The sequence below is a fragment of the Dermacentor albipictus genome, chromosome 4 (genome assembly GCF_038994185.2).
Source record: "Dermacentor albipictus isolate Rhodes 1998 colony chromosome 4, USDA_Dalb.pri_finalv2, whole genome shotgun sequence".
In the NCBI taxonomy this organism is placed as follows: domain Eukaryota; kingdom Metazoa; phylum Arthropoda; class Arachnida; order Ixodida; family Ixodidae; genus Dermacentor; species Dermacentor albipictus.
In genome coordinates this window covers 142741678-142763238 of record NC_091824.1, presented here as the reverse complement: position 1 = coordinate 142763238, position 21561 = coordinate 142741678, and the positions used below count along the sequence as shown (strand labels likewise).

At 47.2% G+C, this 21561-nt stretch overlaps 1 protein-coding gene across 6 annotated transcripts in view; it reads left to right on the top strand.

The window, feature by feature from the left end:
- The window catches only part of cic (Putative transcription factor capicua), a 116277-nt gene that overhangs the window by 39293 nt on the left and 55423 nt on the right, over positions 1–21561 (top strand). For all 6 annotated transcript variants that reach the window (XM_065448479.2, XM_065448481.2, XM_065448484.1 and 3 more), the window contains exons 7-10: positions 2457–2506; positions 3847–3979; positions 10210–10517; positions 18518–18821. In XM_065448479.2, the coding sequence (XP_065304551.1) occupies positions 2457–2506; positions 3847–3979; positions 10210–10517; positions 18518–18821 (795 nt within the window). The remainder of the gene's footprint in view (positions 1–2456; positions 2507–3846; positions 3980–10209; positions 10518–18517; positions 18822–21561) is intronic.

The following is a 21561-nucleotide window of genomic DNA, read 5'->3' as shown; positions in this document are numbered from 1 at the left end:
GGCCATAATAACTAAATCGGGCTAATGGGTGTTTGGGTGGGAAAGAAAACAAACTGAATGCAAATTCTAGGGAAAGGAAAAGGAAAAATGCGACTGCCACTTTTGTGCTGCATACCCTGGACAGCCTGTCCTAGTTGCCCCTCTCTGGTCTCCCTTTCACTCCTTCAATGGTGGAGAGAGGGTGAAAGGGAGACAGGAAAGGAGTGCAACCAAGGGTGTGCACAACAAAGGGTGTGGCAAAGCAGTTTGGTTCTTTATTTTCTTTATTTATATCGATATATACATATACAGTCAAATCTCGTTACAAGCCCCACATTAATGACTTCCTCAAATTTACGAATATTTAAAAAATCCCCGCCATATTGCCTATATTCTCTACGAAAAATTTCAGAATAATGTACATATTTATTTCCCCTTAATAACCGAGGAACATCAGTATTACGAATTCGGCTAAAAGTAACAGTGCCGCAACAAAACGGAGAGTGCAGTAGCTATCATCATCATCATGTCGAGTGCCAACTGCTTCACCACGAACTTCACGACAAAGGGTTGGCGATGTTCGCGCAAGAATCAACAGTGAATCCAGCTAGTGACGGCGCCAAAAACAAGCCAAAGCAGTTTTCGCTGCAGGTCAAATTGGACGTATTGCAGAAAATCGATGCAGGGAAAAAGCAAATCGACTTGTGCAGACAGCGTGGCATTGCCCCATTGACCATTGCGATCATATTGAAAGACCGAGACAAGATTGTCAAGGTTCACCAGGAATCGCAACTCGCTCCCATGAGGAAACAGCTGCTACAGGGAAACTTTCGAAATGTGGACCAAGCTGTTCTCATGTGGTTGAAAGATGCCAGACCGTAAAACATTCCCATGTCTGGCCCAATGCTCCAAGGAAAAGCCAGCGAATTTGCCGGTGCACTTGAAATAACTGGGTTTGACGCCAGTGCGGGTTGGCTTTTTCATTTTCGCCAAAGGAACAGAATAACTTGGCAGGTAGTCTCGGGCGAGGAAAAGGCTGCGTGCAGAGAAGGCGTATATTCCTGGCGCAATGATCGTTTTGTAGAGGTGACTGAATTGTACTCTGAAGACGATATTTTCAACATGAATGAGACCGCATGTTTTTATCAGCTCCTGCCAGATCGGATGATGCATTTCAAAGGGCAGCAGGAGGGAAAAGTCGCATCTTCGATTTACAGTCCTGCTTTGCTGCAATGCAACAGGCACGAAGAAAATTAAACCGTACATGGTTTTCTCTGCCCCTGAGCCTCTACAAAAGCTATGCAAACAGGTTTATACAGAGAATAACAAAAGGCACGCATGTTCTACTGAACATCACAAACAATTTGTAACCTGCACTCATAACGTTGTCTGTACATTTCCACTTTCATGCGAAAGAATGTATGTTGGTCAAACCGGCAGGTGCATCAATGAGAGATTAAAAGAGCATCGATATAGTGTCACTAGGGTAATCTCGAGTCATTTGGGTATTCACTGCCGAGATTGTTCCTGCAAGCCCATATTTGAAAGTACTTACATTCTGTATATGGCTCACAGCAGGATGACGAGGGAGATTGTGGAGGCCTGCGAGATTATTAGAAAAAAAGTTCGGAAGCAAGCCTTCGGTGTCGCTATCTGAAAAGGAGATACGATTCCTCGGTTTATCCTTGTGACCATTGCATTACATGTTACATTACATGCCTTGCACACGTGTACGGTTCATCGAAATGCACCGCTGAATGTTCTTTTTTGCTGTCACGTTTGTTTCCACTCGTACGGTATACATTTATCGATGCATGCGAAAATAAAATCTATAGTTGAAAGTGAAGCACTGTGTCTGTTTATCTGTTTCTTTCGACATCCTCGTTCAGTCACGCTTCTACTCGCAGAGAAGGCGCATATTCATTATTATTATGATAATAATAACATTCATCATTATTATGTCCAATTTACGGTTAAAACCGGTATCAGTATAAGTGGGTTTGACTCTATTAGGAAATTTAGTGAGTGCAGTAGCAAAGTAGCCACTCTTGCCATGAGAAAAATGATAGTGAGCCAAAAATGTTGCCGAACAAGAAGCGTCGAGCAATCCCGGCACCAGCTCGCCATGACATTAATATTGACAGCATCTAGTCTGTTGTTTAACAGTAAAGAAGGTCCAACCCACCCATTTCCGAGAGTATTTGCTCCACTAAAATGGTCCGAATAGGAAAAATATAATTTGAAATTTTTAATGTCATAGCGCTGTAATGGCAATCTGAGGTTTCAACATGAAAATCAAAAAAGGGAAGTGTGGCTTTTCTTTCATCTACAATATAATTTCTCAGACGATAAAATAAGAAAGATTTTAAAACACTACTTCAACAGTCTAAGCTAGCTGAACGTTGCTGTTTTAGTCTCTCGTTAACATATGTATTTGCACTTGATTTTTTTTAACATGACTGCCCTTACTTTTACAGATAATGCAAAAGAAGAGACCCCTGGCTCTAAAAATGGAGAAAGCAGTGATGTAAGTTTGTGAGTTTTCTTTCTTCAAGCCGTTCGTGGTGTTATGCTCAGGTGGTTCAAATATAGAGTGAATTTAGACATTGCATAGAAATATACATGAGCATGAGAGTTGACAGCTGTGCTGGCTCGGATGCCTGAATGATCTGATTTTCTAGAAGTCTGACTGATAATTGTTATCGCAATAAAAGTAGGAGACGTGGAAAACACAGCGTCCGACATGGCGTCGGACACAGTTGCACCCACCGAACGTCATATCAGACGCCGAATCGTACAGTGTGCCTCCTATTTCACAACAGCAAGTTCAGGGTGCAATCATTATGCAAGAAAAAGAAAACACTTCTTGATTGGAAAAGTGGAGACTGCGTTCATTACACGAGTGCATTCATTATGCGAGTAAATACGATAATTTCGGCTTTCCCTTCAACTTCATTATAACGAGGTTCAAGTGTACTGAGTTGGTTAAACTAGTCTTTATGGTAGGTTGTGTTCTTATGTGACGAATAGAGTGAGAAAGCTTATTGACCGTTAGTGTTGGTCTCATTTTACTTTCAATGAGAACCAGTGCAAAAAGCTGGCTTGTTTTTTGAATGATGCAAGAATTCAAGAGCTTCTTATGTACTGTTATTCAGAGGGTTTTGGTGTTGATTACAAGGTGTCAAGGGGGAGTGACAGTGATGAACAGTCTTTGTTGCGTGATGAAGACTAATCATCCTAATTAATATGATTAATTAGTGTAAGTTATAACTTTTCTTAATTTTAGCACAGACTACTAATAACATAACTAATTATAGTGCAGGACTAGATATAATGCATTGTTTAATGACTCCCGTTTATCTTCCCATAGAAAGCAATTTACACGCATACCACTTATAGTGCAGCTGCGCGAGGTGAAGTACTGCTTGTAATGTGGTTGCTGGAAAATTCCACAGAGAAGTGAAATAGCGAACGGACTTCTCATCGGGATACGCCGGCCGAGGGCGGAGCGACAAGGGTGACGCGCAGGAGGAAAAAGGAGACAAGGAGCGAACGAGCAAATGAAAAAAAAAAAAAAAAGAAATGAAGGGAGGGGGGAAATGTGGTGGCAGCGCATTTTTGTAAAAATGTTTTGGAATGTTTAGTTACATATTGTTGCTAAATATCATTTGATTTTAAAGCCTGCAAATGTGTTAGATGTACAAAAATTAAATTAGTTGTACTTTGGAATTACACATCACCCATAGAGTTCAAGTTGAATTCCCAGAAACAAATTTCGTTGACTTTTTTTTTCTTTAATGTTTCAAGATTTGAACTGCAAACACTAAACCCCAAAAATCTGCTTCCCACATTTTGAAATGTTTGCAGAATCCTCCTGTTGCACTTCCCTGGACTGAAAACACTTCGGAGTCTTCCATAGGCAATGTTGGCCTTGGAAACAATGAAAAAGACGGAGACGCATCCAGTGATGATGAACGGATGATAATTTGTGAAGATGAGGGTAAGCAGACTGTTACTTCTTGCACGTTGAGCTTGAAAGCAAAAAGTTTGGAATGCATCTGGTAATAATTAACATATGATAGCTTGTAAAGGGGAAAGTCAATGTAGTGTTACATCCCCGTAACAATATTTTGCTATTAAGAATTAAACATTGACATTGGGAATGAATAGCTTCAAGTTTCATAGTTCAACCTTAATATTTTGGCTGCCTTTTGAGATTAAAAAAAAAAAACAAACTGAAAAACACAGGCATAAAGAACGAAACTATGCTTGTCACTACAGTATCTGCGGCATGCTTTTTTGAAATGATACAACTGACTGTGGTAACTGAAGTGGACAACAGCATGTGAGAGCGTCTCCAGTGAGCACATGATTAAGCTGGACAGCGCTATGCAACTGTATTAGGCTTAGCACGTCGATGCTGCAAATGAAAGAAACTGCATGAAAGCAGCACAAGGAGCAGCTTCACACAATGCAAGCGGCTGAAGGATATGCAAAGGATGTCGTTTCAGCTCTTCACGCCATTCCAGAGCCATCCACGGTACAATTCGTGTGGCTTTCCATTGACGCAATGCTGCCATCCTGGTCCCTTTGTAAAGAGGAGATATCGGATCTTCAGAAAGTCAAAGCACCGTATTTTGTCTTGCAAAAATGAAAGCAAATAAATCGAATGAAAAGAGAAAGAGCTAGCGTCGCGATTTGTTACTGCTACTGCTTGCACACAGTAAGCACTTTTATCGGCTGACACAGATTTGAATTGCTGAACTGTGCATTTTGACAGTGGTGAGTTAGGCATTTCTTTGACCCAGAGACATTTGGCGATCGTGATAGGCTGCGTCACTGGCTCACATTTCTTTAGTTAAGGGCTGAAAATGCAAAATTGTTGAATATACCATTTGAAATGATGGCATGGCCATATAAAACAAAAAAAAGAAGCTTAGTATTTGCATGCAGTGTTGAAGAACTGGCTGCATTGAAACGGACAATTACAATAGCTTTTTTTTTTTTCAAGGACCAATGGGTTGGGAAATGAAAAAGCACAGTGAAAATCAAAACTGTTATATTTGGAACATTTCGATACATGTTTCTATATACAGTCACCGACCGTTTATTCAGACCTCACGGGGACTGGGGAAATGTCCGAATAAACAGGTGTCCGAAAGAGCAGATTGAGAAAAAACAACAAAACATTAAATCCTTTATTTCCACGTACTTATTCAGGCTCAGCAGTAGGCTTAAAGAAATCGTGAATGCGCCGTTGCACGCTTTTCCTTTTGCGCGCAATCAGATAAGCCTGAATGTCGGAGAGGGTCGTATGGTCACTATAGGTGGCTGAAAGCACAGTCACTGCTTGTACATGCTCCGCATGCGACGGCAGCATAGCACATGGTGCGTCATCTTCCGACTTGGTCATCGTTCGGCGGTGCAGCAGAAACCTGACGAATGATCTTGTCATTGTCGAGTTCTGCACATGTTAGTACAACAGTGTCAGCACCTGTGAAACTGTCAAATGAGACGGTGTCCGGAATCACAACGCAACCACTGCGTAGGTCTCAGCAGAACATTTTCCGCGTCAGTAGGAAGCGCATCGGAAGGCGACAAATCTTAGGCCTCCCAGCACCCGCTTGCCGGCATTCCCCAGCGCAGTCTGCGTGGGCACTGTCGATGCCATTAGACACTTGACACGATGTTTCTGTATGCCGCGTTGGATCACCGGAACCTCGATACAGCACACAAAGCAAACACCACCATGCCAACATGAGTCGCACAAATGAAAAACGTGGCCTACTCGCAGCGTCGTGCGCGAAGAAACAAATCAGCTGCTGGGTTGTCTTGACATGGCTTACTAAGCTGAAACCGGAACTGCTGTAGAGCCACTCTATCGAACCAGGCAGAAATGATGATGATGAGCTGTGATTTGCAGTAGCGCCACTTCGTGGGGAAGCATGGAGGCTCCGTTCAAAACAAAAATGGCATTCAGCAAGTCGAACCATGCACCGGTCAGAGTCAGTGCATGGTGCTCTCGATCGAGTTGGCTCAAGGAGGGTCCGAAAAATCCTACGAGAGGTTGCAAGGTGTCCGAACTTTTGGCAGTTGTTATACATTATGGTCTATGGGGAGAATGGCCGTGCCGCGAAGCAGACCGAATAATCGAGCATGTCTGAATTTTTGGAGTCCGGAAAATCAGTCAGCGACTGTAGTCGCCTCTCTGATTAAGGCATTTGTCGTAGCATGGTACCACCTTTCCTATACCCTTGTCATAGAAAGCTGTGCTTTCAGCCAATTGTGTATGCTGGTCTGCAGCTCGTTGTGCGAGTCGAACCAGTGCCCTCCAAGCCAGGGTTTCCTGTGAGAAAAGAGGTGGTAATCAGAGGGAGCCAAGTTCAGGCTGTACGGTAAGGGATCAAACATTTCCCATCGAAAACGTTACAGGAGCTTCTTTGTTGCAGCTGCACTGTGCGGGTGTGCATTATCGTGAAGGACAGTGCCTGATGACAACATTCCTCTTCGCTTGTTCTGAATTGCCTTTCATAGACGTTTAAGAGTGGCGCTGTACGAGGCTGCAGTGATGGTCGTGCCATGTTCCACGAAATCCATTGCTGTCCCAAAACACAGTAGCCATACACTTGCTGCTGGAGAAGGTTTGTTTGAAATTCTTTGCTTTCGGGGAATCGGAATGCATCCACCGTTTAAATTGTGCTTTTGTTTCTTCAGTTTCAAAGGGACCCATGTCTCGTCCCCTGTGACTGTATTCTTCAAAAATCTTCTTCAACATGGTAGCACTGTAGAAATGTTAAGGCTGCACCAATTCGTTGTGTTTTGTGATGGTCGGTCAGCACGTTTGGGACCCACCTCATACGGAGTCTGCGTTACTGGTCTCTCTCACTTATGATGGTATAGAGAGCTGACAGTGAAATTTTGGGAAACGGATCACTCAACACAGAAATTGTGGACCGACGATTTTCTTGGATTGGCTGATCTACTCGCTCAACAAGGTCATGGTTAACACTCACTTCCTTCCCTGTCCACCTGCATCATGAACATCTGTGCATCCTGCTTCAAAGTCCCTGTGCCATTGCTGCACTTTACTGTCACCTATGAAAGTTTACACATTAAAAAAAAAGTAATTCGTCGATGAATTTCGGCTGCATCGCAACCCTCAGCATGTAGAAATCGAATGACAGCACGGATTTCACACTTAGTGGGAGACTCTATTGTTTGAGGCATGTTTACATGCTCACTGCGCACTCAGAATTGACAACTGCAACTTCACATGATCTACGAGCATACTAGAGTCAATGTGCAACACATCTGCACACAGCAGTATTGGAATTTCACTTGTTTTCATTTCATAAATGATCGTACCCTGAAAAAAAAAATTACCCTCATAGTTGGTGATGAAATAATCGGGAGATGCAGATGAAGGCATGCATTTTGCGCCACTGCAACACTGAAGAAAGCAATGGAGCCTTGGTCACCACAAGCGCTTTTCAATCTCATAAAATCCAAAATAGTGAGATTTTACTGTATACATAGGCATATATAGGAGTCCAAAAAGCTGTCATAGCTACTGCAACTGTACGAAGCATAGCTTGCAACTGTACTTTAGATTCACAAAGGACTGCAAGGTCTTTCTTTCTCTCTCTCTCTCTCTCTTTCTTTTTTTTAAGCATGAAAGTGGTCTTCTACAAGCTCCACTAAAAGTATGTTCCATGGACGTACGTCACGGAATCCGCGAGATGACGATACTTTACCATTTTGTGCTAGGAAAGTAGGCATAGAAAGATTTGCTTTATTGAAGGTGCTCTTGGTGATGTATATATCGTGACACGCTGACGAAGATGATGATGTCGGCTTGGTCGGAAGAAGACGATGCTTTGGTCTTCACACGCTGTCTACCATCTTGTCAGCTGCTACGATTATTGTAAATATCCTATTAATATTTGCTGGCTGTTTTTAACCCAGTAACATTTTTGGTGGAGGTAGCAGGATCATTATCAAGACGGATTTATGCAGCGGGCGTTTCGTGGCTGCATCTACAATGCCAGCACAAGGTGAGGATGCTTCAGGCCCGTCGGCACCCACACCCACCGTCATTCTAGCACAACCCCGCACCCAGAAACCTTTTCTGGCACCGACGACACTGATGTTGAAGACTGGCTTCAACTATATGAGCGGGTGAGCTCCAGAAACTACTGGGATCAGACCATCATGCTCACCAATTTGATATTTTATCTTGCGGGCACGGCACGCATGTGGTTTCAGACCCATGAGGAGTAACTTACCAGCTGGGACATTTGTAAACAGATGCTCAAGGATTTGTTTGGCAAGCCTGTTGGACATCAGTGCACCGCCCAAAAAGACCTCGCTTTGCGTGTCTAGACGTGCATTGAATCCTACCTCACGTACAACCAGGACATGCTCGCTCTGTGCCACAAAGTGGATCTGAAGATGTCCGAACCTAATAAAGTTGCACATGTCATTAAGGGCATAGCAGATGATGCCTTCCACCTCCTTGTGTTCAAGAATTCTTCCACTGTGCAAGCCATTATTACCGAATGCCGGCGGTTTGAAGAAGTCAAGAGTCGCCGCATTGCCCAGCCATTACCCCGCCTTCCCAACACGGCTGTTACGTCCCCCTGCGATGACCTCCGCAGTCCGCCCACGGCTAATCGCTCTGATGACATCCTACATATCATCCAACGTGAAATAGAAGCCGCATCTCCTGTCACAACCCCAACCCATGGCCCCAATAATTGCCAGGCGACCATCTCGTTGATCTAGTCCATCGCGTACCAAGAATTGGCCTACGTTGGCTTCACCAATGTCTGCTCAGTTAATTGACTTGACCACACCCCGTCCAGCGCTGTCATACGCACCCACAGCCTGAATGCCCCAACGCGGTATCGCAATCCGGCTGAATGGCGCACTCCAGACAAACCTATATGCTTCACTTGTGGCCGTATCGGCCATATTTCATGTCACTGCCGGTCTTCGTGGATTTCGACCCCCTGGCCCTACCTCCCATCCCGCGGCCCTCATGCTGCTCCTCGGTTCCCCCCGCAAATGCAACCAGTACATTCTGGCGACACTTCTCTGCCTACCCGCTCTAGTCGCTCTCGTTCGCCACATCGCCGCTTTTCCCGATCGCCCCCATCTCGTCGATCACCATCCCCTAGTTCCTTCCGGCGCACCCTTCCGGAAAACTAAGGTGATCCCCGACCACAATCACAGCTCGGTGGTGCTGCGGCAGCTCACATAATTTTCGCGTGTCTGTTTATCTTGGAAGATGTGTGTGGGCACTGTGCTTGATGCCACCTTAGCTCTAACTACGCAGTCTCACTGCATACGCACTCACTGTTACGTCGAATATAGCTATAACACCTGGTAGCCTCCAGGGGCTGTATTCTGAAATGCTCACCTTCCGCGAAACTACCACCTTGGCCACGCCTCCGCCAACGGTGCGCGCGGATTGGCTGTTTTAGCAAAACCGGAAAATAAACAGCGCAGTCTTGTAGTTCCGGCCTACGTCATTTTAATGTCATGGTGACGATGGATGCTCTCGACATGTATTGAATAGACAAACATGTCTTTTGACGTTCGGTTGGTGGTGGAGCGTAGTAGATATGAGAGACGGTTGTTTATACTGGTCTTTTCGGTGGTGCCTTACACGCATTGTTTTGCGGCGATATTTGTTGATTCATTTAAAATAAAACATTTCAAACTTCCTTTTTCAATTTATTTTACCTAAAGTGGCTGTAGCCAACCATAGTCAGTGCGCAGAACCCGTAGTGTGGCCACTACACTTGAAAACAACACACCCGAGCCGCTCTGCATTGCACGGTGTACTGTCTCATGCGATGTGAAGCCTTCGAGAGCGCTTGTTGGTAGTGCACACTGACGTCACGAGTAAGCAGTCGCTTGTTTTACTGAACCTGACTATCGCAGTAGCGAAACTGTCGCGGAAGGCGAACATTTCAGAATACGGCTCCAGGGTGTTGTTTACGCTGTGTAGCAGCACAGGCCTTGGATGCTTATTGGTGTAATTGCTTCACTCTTCGTACAAAACTGTTATTAATAAAAGGCTGTGTACATTTATGGACTTGTATTTGTGAATGCGCAACAAAGCTGCCACTTAGAATACTTAGAATACAGATTTTGCTTTCGTGTTATGACCAAATCCTCTAAAAGAGGAATTGACCAATTTTTTTCTTGGGCTCCTCATCCTAGGCGATGGCGATCCAGTCATTGACCTCCAATGCAAAGAAAGGGTGGTTGAGAGTGATTCAGAAGGGGGAACCTCTGACGCTTCACCCCGCCTTTCGCCTGTGGGAGCTGGGGCACCATTGGCCGAGGGCACCCACAGGCCGACACCCATCATGAGGGAGCCCATGTCCCTGTTGGAGGCTACGCCACTGGCCGCTCCTCGGCCTCTGGGTGCTGCGGCCACAGCCTTTCACCCGACAGGCGCTGTCTTCAAGGGTGTGCAGTCTCCAAGCAAACGCAACTTGGCACTAGAAGAGAGGCATCGTGAATCTGTAAGCATCTGTTGGCGTAGCCACAGCCTCGTCTCACACATTTACAGTGTCGTTTTAGCTGCATCGAAGTGTGCAAGTGCTAATGGTCCATTGCTGGTGGTACCTCATTGCTGTTCAGCCTTATTGGAAATTACACGCACTGAATATTGTCTTCTGAGCCACAGATGGTGACATGCTAATATGTTTTGAAGGGCTGCTCAAAACCTCAACACCTGCCTTTGTCTTGCTTACGACGCAGTATCGTGACAGCTAGCAATAAAGAATTTTAAAAGTGCTCCTTAATTACATTTATTGGCAATTCGAATAATTTCTACACAACCTTCTGCGTTTTAGCCGATTGAAGTACCATATTTAATCTAATGTAATGCGAGGGCCTACTTTCCACACATGCGAAATAAAAAAATAATAAAACCACGAATTAATGCGAGATGAACAAGAAGAAGACGTACCTTTATTCTAGTAACCACAATTCGGAAACAAGTTCTCTCCACTTATCGTCATCGTCTGAAGTGGAGACAGCTTTCCTTGGGCGCTATTCTTGGGTGATCCCTTCCGGAGACGATTTCACTTCCACAAAATTTTGCATGACTCAGCACCAAAAGCGTTTCTGGTGCTGTGCCAAGCTTGTTATCAGTGCAGCACTATCACCCATATGCTTCGAGGGGTTGGCTGCTGGTACGTGCAGAGTCTCGCAAAAGCAAAACTATCTCCATAAATGATCGCACAAGGTCACGTCATCTTTCAGCTTGTTTGAGATAAATTGCTTTTAAAGAGGCCACACAACCATTTCATTTGGCAATGGTACCAGGCAATTACAAGGTCCACAGAGCCCTTGCAACCGGCCTCGCATTTAATGAGGGTTTTCCGCTGGTCCGGCCATCCATGAATTGTTGACATTGAGCTGCCAGCCACGGCAGAGTTTCCTCCTTCTTGGCTATCAAAATTGCTCGTCTCTCGAAGTGGGCATAATATCAAATGCGCTATGTGCCACAAATAAGCAGAGTTTAACTGCGAAAGACCACAGGGTACTGCAGCACAATAACCTTAACACCACTCACAAGTACAACGAAAATGGCATCGATTTCAACAATAAAAAAAATTTTGACTGTGGTCGACTTGTCTGCATTGGATCGGGACTTAAAGGTGCAGGTTGCCAACGCAACTCTGAAAATCGTGGAATTTAAAATATTTTTTTTTATAGGTGCTAATTCTGCCGGTATTCGAATGTAACGCAAGGGTCGAGTTGAAGCAACGTAAATCATGCAAGAAACTAGTGTTACAATCAAAGGAATACGGTAAGTTCACATACATGCAGTCAGCAGTATAGTCGACATTAAAAGCCGCATTGCAGTTGTCTGCAGTACATTGAATACCATATATGCATATCGATGGCCGTAACAGCCACGCGTGTGCTATTGTCACATCCCCAGCTTTAGACAAATGGTCCCAAAATATTTTGGTGACTTCATTTCCGTTTGACACATACATCATTAACGCAGTAGGTGAAAAGAACTCTTTTGTAGAAAACAATGATCCAATCTAGCCATGTTGAGAGTTTTTTGAAGGTAGGTGCATTCTCAACACCCTCGACCTTCCAAGCCCTTTCCTGTATTGCTATCTGTGTCAGCTTGTATGATTCTGTGAGGTGGTTTAATTTTGTGAGGACAAACAAATGAACGTTGGCAAAAAAGCACGGTCTTCCCTCGGGTAAAAAAAAAAAAAAGCACACATTTTTTCCCCCAGAGTAATACCGTATTTACACGATTGTAAGTCGACTCGTTTGTAAGTCGGCCCTCCCATATCGCGTGTGACAGGAAAAAAAAAGAGCGTTCCTGAGGGCGCATTCCATAACGAAAATTTATTTGTAGCTGACATGGTCACTGGACTACTCGTCTTTACTTGTGCCATCGTCCACACTAGTGCTGCCATCAACATCACTGCTATGGTCCCACAGCGCGTCTTCATCCAGCAAAATTCTACATTTGGCAAACGACCGCACTACGACATCTTGTGGAACAGCAGCCCACACCCAATTCGCCCAACTACACACAGCCGTCAGGGAGGCTCTTTTGACAGGTCCCGTTGGCGTAAGTTCGCGGTCTTCTGCCGCCAGCCACTCGTACTCACAGCAAAGCAGGTCCTTAAAAGGCGAGAAAGAGAGAAACTTTATTGCAATTGAAAAGATTTGAAGGAGGGGTGGTCGGAGCCTCTCAGTCCAGGGCCCCACTGGCCTCTGCCCCCTGCCTGACCTGGCTAATTAAGGACTCTGGTCCTGCCAGGTCGGAGCGGGCGAGCTGTGCCTCCCACTGCTCCATTGTCTTACTGGCATTTGGCCTATGAGGGTGCTTAGTGCACTCCCAGGTTATGTGTGTTAGGGTAGGTTTGCCACCGCACCAAGGACACTTGGCCCTATAACGAGTGGGATACATGGCGTTTAGCAATTTTAAATGGGGGAACACCCCAGTCTGTATTTTACAGAAATCGGCGGCCTCTTCCCCGTTGTGTTGTGGGTGAAGCGGCGAGTATTTTCTGCGGACTCTGCACTGATGAGCAAGGATTTCTTTTGCATTAAAATTGGTGGAATTTTGTGAGGGATAGTGTGGGTGGTTGGGGTTAGAAGAGGACGCCGTTGCTCGGTTAGTGAACCTTCGAGCTAACGCGTTAGCCTTTTCGTTCCCCTGTACCCCCGCGTGGCCCGAGCACCAGAGTAGGCGATGATGGTGGTTGAAGGATTTGGGGATTATCGCGAGGCTAGCCGCAGTCACGTGTCCCTTGAGAAACATGCGACATGTCTCCTGGGAGTCCGTGACCACGACTGAGTCCCTTTTCGAATGCTCCGCGTGAGCGAGTGTGATCGCCACTGCTAATATTTCAGCCAAGGTGGGGGATCCCGCCGTGGCCGACGCAGTAATTTGCTGTTGGCTGATAGCGTTCACGACTGCCAGGGCGTACCTCCTTTGGTTGCGCTGCCCGGTCGCCTCTGCATACAGAGCTGCGTCCGTGTAGTGTGTGTTGTACCTATGGTTATTAGAGTACACTGATTGAATGTGTTGTGCGCGTGCTTTGCGCCTTTGTTGTACTCGGGATGCATATTCTTTGGAATTGGCGCTACTGTAATTTTGGATCTCATCAAAGGAGGGAGAGGTACGGCCTGCTCTGTGAGATAAATGGGGTATGCTTGGGTATTGAGTCTAGCCAATATTGCCCTACCAGTTTTTGTGAAGCTGAGGCGCTCCCTCTGTCGCATTAGGGTGGCTTGCCTCAGTTCGTCAAAGTATTGTGCTTTCCCAAAGCTAACATGCGCTTCGTTGAAGTACATTTAGGCAGGCCCAGAGCAGCTTTGAAAGCGGTTCGGATTATTGTGTTACCCTGCTTTTCCTCCTTCCTGTTCAGGATTTGGTACGGTAAGCCATACGTTGTCTGACTAACCACTAAGGCCTGTACGAGTCTTAGGGTATCGTCTTCTCGCATTCTCACTTTTCGATACGTCACGCGACGTATCATTTGGGCTATGTTGTTGGCTGTGGATTTGAGGGTCTTGAGTGTCTGTACTGCTCGCCCATCGCTCTGAAGCCACAAACCCAGGACTCGCATCGTGGGTACCTCTCAGACTGATTGGCCCTCAACCACGATGTTAATCGATCCTCTGGATTTGTAGCCTTTCGCGTGTATCCGGATAACCTCAGATTTTTCGGGTGCGCACTTCAGGCCACTCCATGTAGAAAATTTCTCCACCGCCAGTACTGCGCTTTGGAGCGTATATTCCTTATCCCCTAGTTAAAAGGTGAAGATCTGGGCTTGTTTGATGACCACGTCGCACTTCACTGGCAGGGACCGATCACGCATTTCAGCGACGTATGCCGCAAACTTGGCCTACAGCTCCGGAAGGCGTCCCGATTTCAGCCTGGGGAAATTCTTGCCGTCAATTCTTGCTTGCCGTCACAGGTGAAAATTCTGCTTCGCTGCAGTCGCCACTCTCGCACCACCCATTCAGAAACATTGAACTTGCGGTCTGCTGTGCAGGGATTTGTTTCTTCGGCGAAAAGGATGACAGCCCTCTTGAACGCTGCTGTGAACGAGCACCGAATGTTTCGTGGGCCTGGAGCAGTCATGAAGACTGAGAAAGCATGGAAGTACGGTCGCCGACCGTTTATTCGGACCTCACGGGGACTGCGAAAATGTCCGAAAAAACTGATTGAGGGGAAAAAATGAAATCCTTTATTTCCATGCACTTATTCCAGCTCGGCAGTAAGCTTGAAGAAATTGTGAATGCGCCGTTTCACGCTGTTGCGTTCACGCAGTCAGATAAGCCTGAATCTCGGAGAGGGTTGTGCGTTCACTATAGGCGGCTGAAAGCACAGTCAGCGTGTACAGTGGAACCCCGCTGTTAAGTTCCTCACTGCTGCATTTTCCCGGCTGCTACGTCGTTTTCATCCGGTCCCGGCATAGCTTCCATAGGATCCAATGTATAAGGAACCCCGCTGTTATGTAGTAGCTGTGAAAACATTCCCGCATGATGCGTCGCAGCCCGAACCCGCCTGCGCTAAAGTAGGCAACGCGCTTCAACCGCCATTTTTACTTTTGACGAGCTTTGACCAGGCTTGGCCGGGCTTGGCTATGGAACTGGTTGCAGGAAGCCGCACGCCAGTTCGAGAAGCCGCCACTAGGTGGCTATTCGTGAAAAATGCTCTCACTATCATTACTGTGATTACGGTCCCCGCATGGTTTGTTGGACGCATGGAGGAAAGAAACTGAGGAGAGGCCCTACCCTCTCCGCGCGCTACGAGAAAAGTGTGGAGGAAGTGACGTAGTACATTCTCCTCTTTTTTGCTGATTTTTATTTCTTTACCGTAGCGGCCACGCTTTTCGGGCCACAATGGCGGCTTTGTTTTGGTTCTGTGCGCTCACACGTGTTACTCCGTAGGTTTCGTACTGTGGCAAAGGTGCCGTGCGGGCAGGTTTCCGTTGGTCTTCGTGTTTGGTTGCGCTGCGTTATCTGGACCGTGCTCTTCCGTATGTTGCTGTGGCAAGGTGGGACAGGAGGAACTAAAATTCGTGAAATGAACGCGCATGCAACGCTGTACGCAATGTGCCGCGCCGCGGCAATGGCTACGGACGAAGGAACATCCACGGGTAATTTTGCCCTTTTTCGCGGAATCATGCTAACGTGCTAACGATTGCTTAGTATTGCTGCGGAGCACGCGGGTCCGAGTAGCACGGTTGCGCGCAGCGCGGCATGGTTTCGCGAGAAATGTAAACAAGAGAGGAGAGCTGGCTCGATAGGCGGAGCAACGTCACTAGCAACGCCAACTTCCTGCTTCACTTTAGCTTCACAAAGAGTGACGTCGGGGCCTCTCCTTAGTTTCCTTCCCTGTGGTTGGACGGGTCGACTCACTGAGGAAGGAAACTCGGGAGAGGCCCTGACGTCACTCTTTGTGAAGCTATAGCTAAAGGGAAGCCGGAAGTTGGCGTTGCTCCACCTATCGGGCCAGCTCTCCTCTCTTGTTTATGCGCGCGCTCCGCAGCAATAGTAAACAATCGTTAGCATGTTAGCATGATTACGCCAAAGAGGGCAAAATTTCCCGCGGATATTCCTTCGTCCGTTGCCATTGCCGTGGCGCGGTGACGACGACGAGCACGAGCCGCATGATGCCGGGGAGTTACGAAATCCAAGCTTTGGAGAAGCCGTCGGGGCTATGGACCTCCTCCACAGGTACGTCGCACCTCACAGCGACGCTGACAGCAATGCGGCCTTCCAGGCTATTGAGAAACGTGTGGCGATTTCTAGCAAGCGAAAGAAACGGCAAGCCACCATTGCAGACTTTTTAAAGTTCTAAGCGCACTCTGTGGAAATTGTGGGGTTCTCCTCCCGTGCTCTTCGGACAAAGGAACGACAACACAGTAGTGCAGACAATCACAAGGGCATTTATTGCACCTTTCTTAGATCAATACCTGCTTGCCGAGTTGCTATCCACAAAACATGCCGATGGGCGCGCGACAAATCTAGAAGTCTGATTCACCGCGACCGGAAGCGAGCGAATATGTTCGCCCCATGCTGGATCCCAACGCCTGGTCGTTCGCGTGTATAGTCAAGCGAATCGTGGCGCGTTCGAAGGCGGCCACGTGAGACGGTCTCGCCGAAGCATCTGTCGGTGCGCGGCACGGCACGTCCGTCCTGCCTGCTTCCTGAACCGAGCAAGCGTCTTCCTTTCGGCGCCCAGGTAACCTTGCCTGTCGGCGGCGTTAGCAGCGCAACACTCACGCCATCTCTCGCACTGCGCCCCAACCACATCGACCGCCACGGGCATCACGCAGGCCACGCGGCGAAGCCGCATTACAGGAGACGCGCTATGCGGGAGAAACATCAGGGGAAACGCGAGGGTCGCGCATTCCCACAAAATAAATTGTCTATAGTTGAAGCTGCACTTTTTTCATTCATTTTCGGAGCTTTTCTCACTGTTGCGTTTTCCCGGCTGTTACGTTTTTTTTCCTCGGTCCGGTGAAAAACGTATGGACGGGGTTCCACTGTACACGCTCCGCATGCGACGGCAGCGTAGCACATGGTGCGTCATCTTCCGACTCGGTCATCGTCCGGCGGTGCAGCAGAAACCTGACGAATGATCTTGCCGTTGTCGAGTTCTGCGCATGTCAGCACAGCAGTGTCAGCACCTGTGAAACTGTCAAATGAGACGGTGTCTGGAATCGCAACCAAACCACTGCGCAAGTCTCGGCAGAACATTTTCCGCGTTGGTACGAAGCACATCGGAAGGCGACAAATGTTAGGCCTCCCGGCACCCGCTTGCCGGCATTCCCCAGCGCAGTTTGCGCAGGCACTGTCAGCGCCATTAGACACTTGATGCAATGTTTCCGTATGCCGCGTTGGGTCACCGGAACCTCAACACAGCACACAAAGCAAACACCACCATGCCGACACCAGTCACACAAACGAAAAATGTGGCCTACTCGCAGCGTCGTGCGCGAAGAAACAAATCAGCTGCTGGATTGTCTTGACATGGCTTACTAAGCTGAAACCGGAACTGCTGTAGAGCCACTCTATCGAACCAGGCAGGAACGATGATGATGAGCGGGGATTTCCAGTAGTGCCACTTCGTAGGGCAGCAAGGAGGCTCCGTTCAAAACAAAAATGGTGTTCAGCAAGTCAAACCATGCACCGGTCAGAGTCGGTGCATGGTGCTCTCAATCGAGTTGGCTCAAGGAGTGTCTGAAAAATTTGATGAGAGGTTGCAAGGTGTCTGAACTTTCGGCAGTTGTTATACATTATGGTCTATGGGGAGAACGGCGGTGCCGCGAAACAGACCGAATAATCGAGCATGTCCGAATTTTTGGAGTCTGTAAAATCAGTGGGCGACTGTATCACATAGCCGGCACTTGAGTCTAACGCGTCAAACGTCAAACTACGAGTTACGGGGAAAGAGAAACATGTGAGCAGTGTCTGCTCTTCCCTGAACTATTGATACTCACTGCAAGCACCGCCATTCTGGGGGTGCTGCTGTGACTGGAACAGCGGCATTTCCATCAACTACTGGCACCCCCCATGATTGTTGTGTGTGCTATAAAACTCTAAAAAATGTTGAAAAACTCTTCCGAGGAGCGAACAAATGCACGGGATAGCGAAAACTACTGTTTACAATAGAGCAAACATAAGATCGTAACTACATTGTATCTCCTCTGATATCTTGCTGGTCTCGCTTTTTTGTTAGTGCCATGTTTTGGTTTTGATTGTAGGTCGTTATGTAAGTGAAATTTTAAAGAATAGGTTGACTTACATTTATGTAAATACGGTAGCCTATTCTAGCTTTAAAAGAAAGCATGGAAGAACAGTGTCGCTATTATACACAAGTCCATACAACAGTCAAAATTTTCCGTGCATGTGGCCAAAGCCATTTTGAAAAGTTTTACTTGTGCATTCCTGATCGGCCATCAAGCTTATTGCATCATGTCGAAGCCATCATCTACAAACAAAACTGCTTCCACCGCAGGTTTCTCCATTGCGACCGATAGCATCCAAGCCTCCTGCAGGCATGGAGACCATGCGGCATGCACTGCTAGTTCCACCCACCTCCACAACGGGTGCGCAGTATGCCATTTTGAGCCCACCATTGAGCCGGACTGAGGGTGGCGCTGACCTGGCAGGACTTGTGCTGCGGGGCCCATCCTTCAGCGCTAGCCCACCCAAAGGGCCCAGCAACATTCTGAGGCCCATGCAGTTACCTACTGCCGCCACTCAAGTCCAGTACCTGCTTCCCTCCTTTACTGTCCAGCCTGGATCTGTAGGGGTCAAAGGTGAGTGAGAGATCTTTCTTTTTTCTAAACAGCGGTAGCCATTGTGCATTCTGAAACGGCTTGCATATGTCATAATTTTTGCCTGTGAAAGGGCAGTTTGCCTCCTTGTGCTTTTGCCATGCAATGTTTAACTTGTATCATCCTCCACTATTGCCAAACTCTCTTTAAAAGTCCTTTTAAAGAATGTTCCCTGTACAGCGCCTTACAGCTTCTAATGTGCAGTCGAGTCTCAATAATTCGAACTCGAAGGGACTCGAAATATTGTTCAAATTAAAAGGACTTGTTCTTGAAGTATTCGTGTACCATAGTACAATGCACGAACGGTACGAGTCGTGAAATATAGCAGTGCACAAGCACACAGCGAGTAAGGTGCGTGAAACTGCCCATGCTGGCCAACACTGGCTTCCCGATAACTGCAGAAAACAAAACCTCAGGGAGTGGGCTAAGCTGGCACCGGGGGCGGGGGGAGACGTGTGCGCATGGAGACCGTTGTAGGTGAGGGAGTTGAGACAGAGGGTGAGGGGAGCGTAGCTCATCATCATCATCATCATTTTTTATTTTCACCACTCAATACAAGGTGAAAAAAGGGAGAGACGGAAAAAAAGCCGAAAATTCTTCGGCTTGACAAAGCTCCGGTCTCCCAGATAGGCACGGTAGCGGCTGGTGTAGCAATGCAATCACTCATGAAGTGTGGATACAGTCAAACCTCGATATATCGAACACGGATATATCGAATTATTGCGTATATCGAACAATTTCTATATCACATGGAAAATCGCATGCATTTTTAATTCTTTATTTTGTATGGGGCCGGATGTAAAATGGATATATCGAACTCCGCCGCCCCAAACCAAGTGCGCTCTGTTGACAGGAGGCGAGCTTTCCCGCAACACTCTCGAAGATAGCGGCAGCGCGATCGGCGTTTCAGACTGCTGCGTACGACAGCTGCCCACATCGGTTGCGCCGAGGGCGCCATTTGAACGTAGCGGCGTACACACGCGGCGGCTTGGAGCCAGCACGGCCGCCTCGATCACGCGCGCGCGGCGAGGCTTGCCCCCGCCGTGCGTGCGTGGAGCCAGTTGGGGCGCTTTGTCGGTGCTGAGCCACACATCATATGCATTGCGGACTTCGTTGGCGGTGACGACAGCACCGGAACAGTGGCGGAGCTAACAGACATGGAGATTGCGGCAGAAGTGACTGCTGAGCGGCCAAACGAAGACGCTGCCGAGGCTGATCCAGCAAGCTCTGATATTGCCCTGCTCTCGACTGCAACTGAGGCTGTAGCTGCTTTGGCCGTTGTACGCCGCTACTGCGGTGCAATAGAAGGCACTGGACTGTCTCTTGTTGACCGTTTGGACTATGTTGAGGACGCCGTGGTCAAGCACGCGGTTGCCAATATGAAGGAGGCTACGCTGCTTCAGTACTTTCAGCGAACTAAATAAATACTTTGTTTGAAGCTTCATGTGAGTATCTATTGCGCCACGATTGGTTCATTGATTGATTTGCGCTAGTTTTTTACGCGTTTTCTACGGGATTTTATATATCGAATTCTGGCTATATCGAACTATTTTGCGATCACCACGCTGTTCGATATATTGAGGTTCGACTGTATAAGAGTATTTTTACACAGAAATACATAGACATTTTCGTGTTATTACATAGAAACTAGTTATAATACAGTTGTGTCAAATAACTCCCAGTATACAATTACAATCTGTTATCTTGCGTTTTATTATTTAACACAGACTCCGTCGCATATATCATAAGAATGCAAAAGCAATGTATACATATATATATACATAAATACATACACATACATAAATAAATATAACGAATTTCACAGAAGTGTACAACAAACACAAGTTACCATCAGGAAATGTTCTTCCTTTTTTCGAAATTAGTTTACATACTTGCAAATACATATGTGCGTCCAGGTTCCAAGGAGGGAGGGGCAAGAGGGAAGTTGCAAGTTGCAAGGAGGGGCAAGATGGAAGTGGATTTGCTTTCCCGCCAGCTTCATGGATGGTGCTAATTAGGTACCTCTGCCACCTAAAACTTCCACTGAAGCAGCGGAGTTGCTGAGGCCGGACTGGGCCTCCACGCTGCTTCCCTCTGTGTGCTCGCATGCTTTTCCTTTGTCTGCCGACAGATCGATGCTGTGTTTACGGTCTTTGTCTTGCGTTCTTAACGCGTCATGTCTTGTCAAGATAACGAAATCGTTGCCACTGATCATAATCATGTTGGTGGAGTCCCTTCTGTTGTGGGGTCACCGCGTTCAATGTACAAGTAGGATAAGGTACTTGAAGCTAAACATTTTGACAGAATTACCTGTCTGGTTGGGAAATTGATCAAGACGTTCAGACTTACCAAATAAGTGAATTTTATTAACCTGACATTTTGGAGCCCATTGGGCTCCTTCTTCAAGGGGTATTCTTCGGGGGTGGCAGTGGGCAGCTTTAAACGGGACTTTCATAAAAGGAAGGGGCGCGTATGGTAGGTAGGGAGACACCTGACAGACGGGAAGGGGGGGGGGGGGCGAAAAGGTGGGATGGCTGCAGTGGTGCTGGTCGGCTGGGATGACCGATTCTGGGGGAGCTTGACCCGCGAGTGTGCCATTGATGGTAGGCGATGGGGGGGGGGGGTAGGCACGGGGGAGCGCAGACGTTTTCATGTTGGTGACCTTGAGCGGGGATCAACCTGGCTGGGCGTCCCATGGCCTTATCGACTGGGTGTCGACAAG